Source organism: Panthera pardus, unplaced genomic scaffold (genome assembly GCF_024362965.1).
Source record: "Panthera pardus isolate Hobbes unplaced genomic scaffold, ASM2436296v1 HiC_scaffold_24, whole genome shotgun sequence".
Classification (NCBI taxonomy): Eukaryota; Metazoa; Chordata; class Mammalia; order Carnivora; family Felidae; genus Panthera; species Panthera pardus.
This window is the reverse complement of record NW_026526810.1, coordinates 129,734,627-129,745,796: the sequence shown is the minus strand read 5'-3', so window position 1 is coordinate 129,745,796 and position 11,170 is coordinate 129,734,627. Positions and strand designations below refer to the sequence as shown.

The window sequence follows — 11,170 nt, the reverse complement described above, 5'->3', positions numbered from 1 at the left end:
ACGGTAGAGGAGAGCTCTGTACCGCTTTTACAGCTTCTTAGGAATCCCAGATGATTGCTAAATACACAGATTTCTTCTAAGAGAGTTCAGTGGCCACCGTTGGAAGATGGGCGGGGTCTCGGGATGCATTCAAAGGAAGTTGGCGCCTGGCAGGATTGTCTCTCTTTGTCCCTCACGTTTAAGTTGTTGACGTTGTTTCTGTGAAATGGGATCGTTGGTGGCTTCCGTGTGCTACCCCGCGTCACACGTTAGGTTGACCTCGTGCCATGGCCGTTCTGACGGGTAAGATCTAACGCTTTGCCACAACAGCTGCCAAGCGGTCACAGCCAGACGGGGCCCCCGCGTTACAACGGAGGAGTCTGAGGGCCAGGGAGATGTGACTGGCCCGAGGCCATCGCGCTGGGAACACGCGGGGCGGGGGGCGGGACGGCCGGGAGGTGAACTTGGGCCTTTCTGGCTCCATTTTTATCGCACACCCTTATTTGCTGGTTTGCCTGCCACTGAAGAGTGAGCAGCGTGTGGAATTGCTCCTTACGTGTCTGGGAATCTGGGAACACAAGGTCCCGTTTGGCTGGTGTGGGTAACATACACCTTTCTGTTCTGTGTCTCTGGGAACGGAGGGGGAGTGCTGCGCACAGCTGTCCCGGGACTCAGGGCCTGAGGCGCCCCTGGCGAGCCCGCAGCTCCTGGCCCCGCTTGGAGGACCCTCGAGGCTGCCGCGTGTGACCTCTCAGGGGATTCACCTCCTGACCTGTGTCGCGGCCATCGCGGCCCCTCTCCTTCAGGTATGGCGTGGCGGTGCAGGACTTCGCGGGCAGCTGGAGAAGCGGGATGGCTTTCCTGGCCGTGATCAAGGCCATCGACCCCAGCCTGGTTGACATGAAGCAGGCCCTGGAAGACTCCATGCGGGAAAACCTGGAGAAGGCCTTCCGCGTGGCGCACGAGGCCCTTCACATTCCCAGGCTCCTGGAGCCGGAAGGTGACTCTGGTTCCCTCCCTTTCTCTTTCTGTCTTTTGAATAACTTGTATTACAGCTGCAACACACGCCGTCCGTGGAGAAAAATTGGGAAAAGACAGGAAAATCGAATGAAGACATTGTTATGTTTCCTGTACTTCCACCCCTTAGTATTTTTCGATGCATCTCATTATAGTCTTTTTTACAGAATTGAGATCATTCAGTATATGTATATAGTTGACCCTTAAACGACACGGGTGTTAGGGGTGCTGACTGCCCCCTGCCCACGGTTTAACGTGCATGTATAGGGGACTTGGGTAGTTCAGTCGACGGAGCACCTGACTCCAGCTCAGGTCGTGATCTCGCAGATCGTTGAGTTCAAGCCCCCCGTCAGCCTCGCTGCTGTCAGCACAGAGCCCGCCTCGAATCCTCTGTCTCTGTCTCTCTTCCCCTCCCCCACTCACACGTGCTCTCTCTCTCTCTCTCAAAAATAAATAAACATTAAAAAAAAAAGAAAATCCACATATAACATCTGGCCCCCCAGAAATTGAGTTTCCAATAGCCTACTGTTGACTGGAAGGCGTACCAATAGCGTGAACAGTTAACTAACACGTGTTCTGTATGTGATACGTGTTATACACATAAGCTAGAGAAAAGGAAACGTTACTAAGAAAATCGTAAGGAGGAGAAAATACATTTACGGGACTGTACCGAACGGTTCCCAAAAAATGCACGTAAGCGGACCCACACAATTCAAACCCGTGCTGCTCAAGAGTCAGCTGTGGTTGTGCATCTACGACTTTTTACTACGTGTTTAAAATTTTAATTCCAGTAGAGTTAACACACGGTGTTTTATTAGTTTTAGGAGTGCCGTGTAGGGGTTCCACAACTCTACCGTGCTCCGTGGTCACCATGATAAGCGTACTCGTCATCCCCATCACGTATTTGTAGCTTGTTTCTACTCACCATTGAGTGAATTGATTAATTAATGAATTAAGTCGTTGATGATGACCTAAGCCCTTCGCCCGTTGCTATCGTGTCTTTGTTATGTGTTTTTAATGGCTGCACAACGGTCCATCTAGTGGGCGTCCCCAAATTTACTTAGGTCTACCGCTGGTGGACATTGAGGTTGTTTCGAAAAGAGTCATGTTTCTATACAACACGCGGCAGACCTCTTGCTGAATAGAGCTCAGTGTGCATCTCAAGATTATTTCCTTCGGGCCCAGGTCCCATCCGCGGAATACCAGAGTTGGAAAGTACATGCCTTTTTAAGGTGCTTGGCTGTCTGTCAGATTGATTTCCACACAACTTGGGCTGATTTGGGACTCCCTGCAGCAGTGAGTAAGGGTCATGGCTCACCAGACTCGCTGATGGGGCCAGCTGAGAGTTGGCTGCTCCCGCTGGGGGAATTCAGACCGCAGGGAATAATGGACAGCCTTGGGAATGAGGAATCCTGGGTTCCACATCCCGCCTCTTCTCTTCATCAGCCGGATGTGAGACTTTAGCCAAATGATTCATCCTCCCTGGGCGTAAATTTCTCAAGCATAAAATAAAGAGAAAAAACCCTCAATGGTCTGCAGGACTCTTCAGCCACAGGTGTCCCTCGATCCTGTTTAAAAATCACGTGTTGATCGTCCTACTAACTCCTGCGTCTCTCTTAACAGACATCATGGTTGACACGCCAGACGAGCAGTCCATCGTGACTTACGTGGCACAGTTTCTGGAACATTTCCCGGAGTTGGAAGCTGTATGTTTGTTTCCTTACCTTTAATTCAGAAACAATTTCCACCCGCCGGCCGTCAGACGAAGCGCTGATGAAATGAGCAGTAATAATCAAAACTGGGTCTCAGGTCCCTCGAGTGTTGCCTTGGCACATTTTAATTTCAGAATCATGGATAAGATGCTTTACATTTATTTTTTTTATTAGTTTTAAAGGTTTATTTTATTTTTGAGAGAGAGAGAGAGAGAGAGAGAGAGCACGTGTGAGCAGGGGAGGGGCAGAGAGAGAGGGAGACAGAGAATCCCAAGCAGGTTCCACCCTGCACACCATCAGCACAGAGTCCGACTCGGGGCTCGAACCCACAAACCGTGAGATCGCGACCTGAGCTGAAATCCGGAGTCAGCGGCTTACCTGACTACAAATCACTGTAAATGATTTACATTTAGAAGCAGGATGGGAAGTTGGGCAGCCATCCCTCTTGCCAACGTCTTCCCAAACCAAACTTTGCTAAGACTGTAAAAGATGTTCCCTTGTGATGTGGGTTGGCCACCTGATACTTTAGCTGTCAGATGGAACATTCTAGCAGTTTACCAGATTTTATCCCAGTGTGAAAAAATATGAAGGACAATGACATTTCAAAAGCATGTCTTCTTTAAAGAAAAAAAAAAGGCATGCCTTCTTATTTTCAGAATCCCAGACTATACTTGGAACAGAATCAGACCTTTCAGAAGTTATCGTGGCTCCATTGAACCTCCACCCACCCCGTGCCCAACCTTGAGATGGTAATAGTGACAGCAACAATGTGACGATAGACCTTTCTTGAAATCCTTGGTAATTTACTGGGCTCGCTCAGGGCGACTCAGCAGTAAGCTGGATGGATGAGGTCCCTGACCTCGTACGGCTTCGCTCTCATAGCCCAAAGAGTCGACAAGTGACCAGACACAGAATGTTGGGTAATGGGAGGTACTAGCCAGAACCAAATTAGCATGAAGAGCCAATCCAGGGGGGGACAGGGCTGCACTTTGAGCTGGAGGCTGGTCAGGTAAGCGCCCTGCATGCATCTGGGCTGACTGCCCCCTACGTCCAGACGTGGCTTTGTGTCACGATCCTCGTGTTATAGATGAGAATACAGATGGTCGAAGAAGCCTACGGGCCTCCCCAGGATCGCGGCTACCAAGTAGAGAGCTGGGGTCAAACCACAGCTCTCTGTGACTCCACGCTTCTGGCTCTTGGGTCCCTTACAACCACTGGCTGGAACCCAGGCCCCACTTTGTGCAGCTCCGAAGAGCTAGTCCGAGGCTACGCCTTTGGTTCCATTCCCTTTCTGTGTGCGTGTGTCCTGTCTGTCCCTGCACCACAGATCACTTCCCAGGGTGCTTTAGAAGCAGGAATTCCATGGGCTGGAAACGGCAGTTCTGCCGCTTGAAGCTGTGTGACCTTGAGCTGCTTACTTAACGTCTCTGGTACACGTCTGTGAGAGGTGTCCGCAGTGAAATGAAAATCTTACCCACGCTTCAGAGTTGGGTCAAGAGTAAATAGACGATGTGGAGTATGCAGTCTTCTGCCCGCGACAACAGTCAACGCTCAGCAAATGGCGGTGACTGTCACCGTTTTTGTAATTCAGTTTTCCTAGGCCCTCATGAAATTTGGAAATACTAGACTCCAAGGCTTTTATTAGCCCCGAGCTCTTAAGCTGTAGGCAGAGTTTGAAACCGGCTGAAACTTACCATGTCTGTGTGAGTTAAGGTCACCGCCAGGCTTCAGCAAATCCTACCCTTGGATCTCCCCCAGTGCTGGGGTCAGAGGCTGGGGCTGGGACGAGAGAGACTGAAGGAAATGTGACCCCTGGAGAAAGCGGTCCCGATTCACAAAACACCGTGTACCGCTGCGGCACTGGCTGTGTCCTTGCCCCCAAGGGAATCCAGATGGGCCGTCCCAGCTAATCTAGACACCCACTGAACTCTTCCTTAACAACTCAGCTGAGTTTAGTTCATTTTACTTACTTATTTTAAGCGTTTATTTGCTTATTTTGAGAGAGAGCACGCAGAGGAGGGGCAGAGGGAGAGAGAGAATCCCAAGCGGGCTGTGTAGTCAACGCAGAGCCTGATGCAGGGGCTCGATCTCGTGAACCCCGAGATCGTGACCTGAACTGAAGTCAAGAGTCAGGTGCTTAATGGACTGAGTCACCCAGGTGCCCCAAGTTTAGTTCGTTTTAATAAATCTCTGCTAAGCCCTGGTCAGCCATGTAACCAGACCCTGCACCTAGCTTCATGGCCCAACGTATGGTTTATTTGGGTAAATATATCGTAGGTGCTTCGAAAGAATGTGTCTTAGGTAGTGACACATTCTGTCTCTCTCTCTCTCTCGCAAATAAATAAATAAAAGGAAAAAAAGAATTGGCATTCTTTAAATACCAATTAGATTGAGTTGGTTAATATGCTCTTCTAATATTCTGCACACATACGGATGTTTTTCCTACATTTCCTATCAATTAGTGTGAGGGGGAAAGGTTAAAAATCTCCAACTTGTGGTTGTGGAATTGTTTCTCGGTTGTTTGTTTTTGCTTTATGGTGTCGACGCTATGCTATCATGCACGTTTAAGACTGTTGTATCTTCCTGATGGCTCGATCGTTGTATTTTCCCGCAATTTCGATCTTTGCCTGGAAGTCTGCTTTGTCTGATAGGAAGATAGCCATACCAGCTTTCTTACAATTAGTATAGTCGTGGTGTATCTCTTTCTCTTTTCCTCACAGTGTATGTGTGCTTATAGTTAAAGCATATCTCTTGGGGCGCCTCGGTGGCTCAGTCGGTTAAGCGTCCGACTTCAGCTCGGGTCACGATCTCACGGTCCGTGAGTTCGAGCCCCGCGTCAGGCTCTGGGCTGATGGCTCAGAGCCTGGAGCCTGCTTCCCATTCTGTGTCTCCCTCTCTCTCTGCCCCTCCCCCATTCATGCTTTGTCTCTCTCTGTCTCAAAAATAAATAAATGTTAAAAAAAAAATTAAAAAAAAAAAAGCATATCTCTTGTAAATAGTATACAGTTAGGTCTTATTTTTTAACTCTTCTGACAAAAATTAGTGTGTCACCTTATTAGTGAATTTCTCAACTATTTACATAGATTTAACCTACCATCCTGCTTATTGATTTCATTGGTCCTATCCGTGCTATGCTCTTTTGGCCTTCCTGTTTTTGGATTATTTGATTATTTTTTGGTTTCTATTTTATCTCCTCTGTTGGCTTTTTGGCCACATCTTCTCGTTTTATCTTTGCAGTAGCTTCTCTAGGGATTATAAAACTCATCTTGAACCTACTTTAGCCTACCTTGAATTACTATTATACCACTTACGGTAAAACATGTATTTTATGCATTTTTACGTAACAATGTAATTCCCTTCACTTCCCTATTCCCTTGTGCTGTCATTGTCATTTACTTTACTTCTGCATATGTTTTAATGGCCAGTGCTTTGTTATTACTGCTTTCAACAGTCAGGAGACTTTTTAAGAAAAGCGTTTAAATGGCCATCGGTATTGACCATATAATTTCCATATTAGGTACTTTTCATTCCCTCCTTCAGACCCAAGCTTCCATCTGTGGTCACTTCCCTTCAGCCTGCAGAACCACTTTCCTTTGTATTTCTTGTGGTCTTCAAATCATGACCTTTGGACTCTCTCATTTACTAACACTGGGTCATATTTGAGTCTACTTCTAATGATGGTTGTTTCTCTTGATTGTGGGTCTCATTCTCCTGCTTCTCCATGTCTTAAAACTTCTTGTTTTATGCCAGGCTTGGTCTATAAGAGTAGAGATTGAGGGCCTGCCATCTTTTTCCCCAGAGAAGGTAGCCTGTTCCCAAACAAGGACCTGACTGAGGAGCTGACTGTGTTGTTGACCTTCTCAGGAGTCAGTAACGGCGACACTGCAGTTTTATTTAATGTCAGCTCTCTGGTTTCAAATGATTTGAGGATGGGGTCAGCCAACTCTCCACCAGCACGCTGGGAGCCAAGCACTACAATACCACCAAGACTGCTCTGTGCTCTCCAGCCCTGCTCTCACTCTCAGCTGTTTCTTACTTAACAAAAGTCCCCGTGTGTCGAGAATTTGTATATGACGAGAATTGGTTTTGCATTTGGGGCCCTTCTGTGTTTGATCCCTCACACTGGCCCATGCAGTCAGTAAAGATTTGGCTAATCTTTCCTTATCTTGGGTCAGTTCACTCTCCTGTCCCTGCTCAGACTAGGCAGGAGCCCACCAGTCTGAAGGAGCTGACAGTCAGGAAGGGCTCATCCTTCCCTAGAGTTCCATTCATTGAGATTTCTTTGCATCCATAGCTTTTGAAAACACATTATTATTTTTTTTGACATATCTGGTGTTTTCACATTTCAGCAGGAGCAACCAGCCCCATCTCTTAATTAGAGCACTTCTTGCGTTAGTTCTGAAATGGCTTTGTCCACACTGGTTTCTGTTTTATGGGGGGTGGGGGGGAATAGATGTTGCACTCAAACACTCCTCTGATTTCATGTTGCCCTGTGTTCCTTCACAGGAGGATCTCGTGGATTCGGATAAAGAAGCCCCTATTGAATCCACCTTTGTCCACATCAAAGAAACCCCTTCTGAACAGGAGAGCACCGTCTTCCTTCTGACGGAGAATGGGGAGCGAGCTTACACCGTCAACCACGAAGCCAGCCACCCGCCGCCCTCCAAAGTCTTTGTCTGTGACAAGTCCGAGAGCGCGAAAGAATGCTACCTGAGTGTCATGCCCAGCCAGGCGCTCTCAGACAGCTCCACTGACTTCATGCGCCAGATCATCGACCAGGCCCTCCAAGAGGTCCCGGGGAAGGCCAGCAGCACCGGTGAGCCATCTCCGGAATCTTCCATTTTATCCTCCAGAAAGGACAACCGGAGGTCCAACTCTTTGCCAATCAAGAAGACCGTGCACTTTGAGGCTGACACCTACAAGGAGGCTTCCTGCAGTAAAGACCCTTTCTACAGTCAAGACCTTCGCTTTGAGGGGAGCCCGAGAGGGACAAAGGACTCGCTGAAGCAGGATGGGGACGTCCTGGCAGCTGAGATTGCCGAGGAAAAGCCGAAGCAGGAAGCCCCGAGGATTCCGGAAGCGGCCTCTGATGAGTCACCGGGGGTCGAGTCTTTGGTGGACAGGAAGATCAATCATTCGCAGACTTCGGAGAGTTGTCCCTCCTGGAACGGGGCGCCAGAGGGTGTGGCCGGTGGGGGGAAGGAGAGCCGTCCCCTTTCACCCCTCGGGGACAACGCGGTTATGGCCGAATCCTTGGAGATCAAGGTCCAGCTGCTGACCGTAGAAGCTATGGCTGAGGAAGACTATTTTGAAAGCACACCTTTAAAAGCCTCTAAGTTCAACAGCGACCTAATAGATTTTGCCTCAACCAGCCAGGCCTTCAATGAGGTTCCTCCGCCTCGTGAGAAAAGACCTGTCGGGGAAGAGGTTCCGGAAGATCACGCTGAGAAATTGGGAAAGAGGAGAAGCAAATCTGCGCACCAGCGCAAAGACTCGGACGAGTCCCCGGAGAGGCCGGACAAGCAGGAACCCCACAAGGACCCTGGGCGAGAGGACCCAGGCTATTCTCCGGCCCCCGAGGAGGCACCGGTGGAAAAAAAGCCAGAGGCGTACGAGAAGCCCAAGCGCAAGTCCGCGCGGCGCCGTCGGGGCGAGGACGAGGGGGAGGCCGCGGGGCCGCAGGGGCCGGACGGCGAGCTGCCCTCCGACCCTCCGAGTGGCAGCCTCAGCCTGGAGACCCTGCCCAGCCGCAGCCAGGAAGGCCTGGACTTCAAGCCCTCCCCGCCGCTGTCCAAGGTCTCCGTCATTCCCCACGACCTTTTCTACTACCCGCACTACGAGGTGCCCCTGGCAGCGGTTCTGGAGGCTTATGCGGAAGGCTCGGAGGACCTGAAACACCAAGACCTGGATCCGGAGGAGCCGGAGGACTATCTGTATGACCTGGGGGCCGGGGCCGGGGCCGAGGAGGCCAAGGAGGCCGAGATCTCTTGGAACAGCTGTAGCTCCTCGGGGCCGGGCGAGGAGGGCCCTGAGGCCAGCATCCCGGCCCCGAGTACCGACGGGGGTGCAGAGGGCACCAGACCAGCCTCGGAGCCCGCACCCCCAGCCCCTCCAGAAGGCCACCAGCCAGGGGAGGCCGAAGAGGGCAGCCCTGTGGAGAGCCATCAGGTAGGCGGTCGCCGATGCGGGGACCCTGGGCCCTGCACAGGGATTCTGCCGTTGTCGCAGCTTCAGCCTCCACAAAACGGGGAAGCGGTCGCGTCCATCGCAGGCGGTTCGGCCAGTTTGAGGAGGCGCTCGCTCACTCAGGCTCGGGCACGGGCAGGGCTGGCCCCCGAGAGGAGCTCTCCTGAGATTTTGAGGCTGGGGGGCCTCCCTGGCCTCCAGGAGCCCTGCCCCTGCCCACGAGGCCGCCAAGAGGATATAGAAAGAGGCTGTGTTGGAGGGCCCAGCATCGTAGCGGTGATACTTGGAAACGGCGATCAAAGCACTTAGCAAACCTTAGCCCCCGCCTCCTGCAGCCTGAGAAAACCAAGTGGGACCTCATATCTGACTCCGGCCTTGGTTTTTGGTGGCACAGTTATCCTGGGCTTAGAAGTGGGGGGCACGCACTTCTGAGTTTTAGCGGCTGGGCACAAGCCATGTGGTATTCCCGTTTCAGCTGGCCCAGCAGCTCGAGGGGCCACCGGAGGGGGCAGTGAGAGGGTGCAGGGGACCCTGACCTGCTCCTCCTCTTGGTCCACTCCCTTCCCTCCCCTCCAGCCAAGCCAGCCTCCCCCCTACCTCCCGGGCACGCCCCACTCTGCTCTGCCCCTCCCCCCATGCTACACTTGGCAAGTACTCATTCCTCTTCGAAGCCCAATGCTAATGACACCTCCTCCTAGGAGCCTTCCCAGCTTCTCCCCCGGAGGCCCTTGCTTCTCATCTATAGCCAGTGACACGGGACAGCTCTCTGCCACTAGTCTGGTTGTGATTTTCCCTCCCAGGAGAGAGTGAGCATTGAGGTATTAATGTTCGGATTCTGGAGAGCAGCCTGGCAGGGCTTGCAGTGGAAAGGAAACAAACGTGGATTGCAGGATGGTTTGGGGGTGTAAGGTGGACACGGGGTAAATTAAACACCAAGATAAATGGTGATGCTCTGGCTAACGGCAGGGGAGAGTCTAGGCTGAGTGAGGGGCAGAAGGATGCTCAGAGGAATGAGAAATCCTTGCACCTGGAGGGCTGCAAGAGAAAGGGACAGTATCAGTGGCCTTAAAAGACATTTAGGGTCTAGATGGACCGGAAGCGGTGGCTTGGTGTTTTCGCCAAACCCAGACGATGCGCTGGGCAGAGCATCTCAGTGACGAACAGCCTAGAAGCAAGCGTGGCAGGGCCACCCGTGCTGGGTCTGCCTTTGGATGGAGAAGAGAGGGGGGCGTCCCACAGGTGCCAGGACCCACCTGCCAGCTGCCGCTTCTGCCCCCAGGGAGAGGAACCCAGTCCCCGGCCCCCACCCCCTCCCACCTTCTGTCTTCTTGGAAGCCAGCCCAGCCGAGCAGTCCCTTCCAACAGGGGATTCCAAGATTCAGCGGGGTGGATATGGCCCTCAGTGACATCACGTCTTAGAGTCACCAGGTTGGGGGACCATGACAGCAACTGTGGCGATTTTCTGGGCAGCAGATCTTTTAGGGGACCGAGTGGGTGGCAGGGAGATAAGCCTAAGTGGCATCTCTGCCGCTCCGTGCTATTTAAAATGGCTTATTAGCAGCTCAGTTCCTCTCCCTGGACCCACTGAATGCGGCCTGCACACAGGCCGATTCATTCTCTTCTGCTTTGCAAAGAGGAAGGTCATTTGCCAAGAGCAGGTCGTGCAAGGTGTGTGTGCCCAGCATGCGGACAGGTGATTTGGGGTGGGCTGAAGGGGTCCTGGGCTGGGAATGATACCCGGAGATGTAGATTTCAATCCACCTTACGCTGAACTAAGCGTGAGCCCTGGGGAGAGCTTCCGTTCCTGGCTACGGTTTGCCACCGTCTGCCTCTCTGGGCTCTGAGCTGCCTCCTCTGGCTGCCCCCCATCCGGTGAGCAGGCCCCCACTTGTCCCAAGTGAGACCAAGGAGTGCACCCAAGTGAGTGCAAGGAGGGCTTGTCGCCCGGGATGATAGGTGAGGTCTGTCTGGCAGACAAGACAACACAGAAGCATTTCTCTGATACCTGGCCCTTCTTTTAAAAAGGAAAACAAAAAACAAAAAAAACGGGGCCCCTGGGTGGCTCAGTCGGTCAAGCGTCCGACTTCGGCTCAGGTCATGATCTCCCAGTTTGTGGATTCGAGCCCCACATCGGGCTCTGCTGACAGCTCAGAGGCTGGACCCTGCTTCGGATTCTGTGTCTCCCTCTCTGCCCCCACTCCACTCACGCTTCTCTCTCTCTCTCTCTCTCTCTCAAAAATAACTAAACATTAAAAAAAATTTTTTTTTAAAAAGGA

The 11,170-nt window shown here is 51.8% G+C and overlaps 1 protein-coding gene across 4 annotated transcripts in view; it reads left to right on the top strand.

Moving 5' to 3' along the window:
* Positions 1 to 11,170, top strand: part of CLMN (calmin) — a 118,866-nt gene that overhangs the window by 90,581 nt on the left and 17,115 nt on the right. For all 4 annotated transcript variants that reach the window (XR_008417314.1, XM_053889757.1, XM_053889756.1 and 1 more), the window contains exons 7-9: positions 786 to 979; positions 2,620 to 2,702; positions 7,215 to 8,876. Coding sequence is in view for 3 of the 4 variants with exons in the window: in XM_053889757.1 (XP_053745732.1) it covers positions 786 to 979; positions 2,620 to 2,702; positions 7,215 to 8,876 (1,939 nt within the window). In the remaining variant the exon portion in view is untranslated. The remainder of the gene's footprint in view (positions 1 to 785; positions 980 to 2,619; positions 2,703 to 7,214; positions 8,877 to 11,170) is intronic.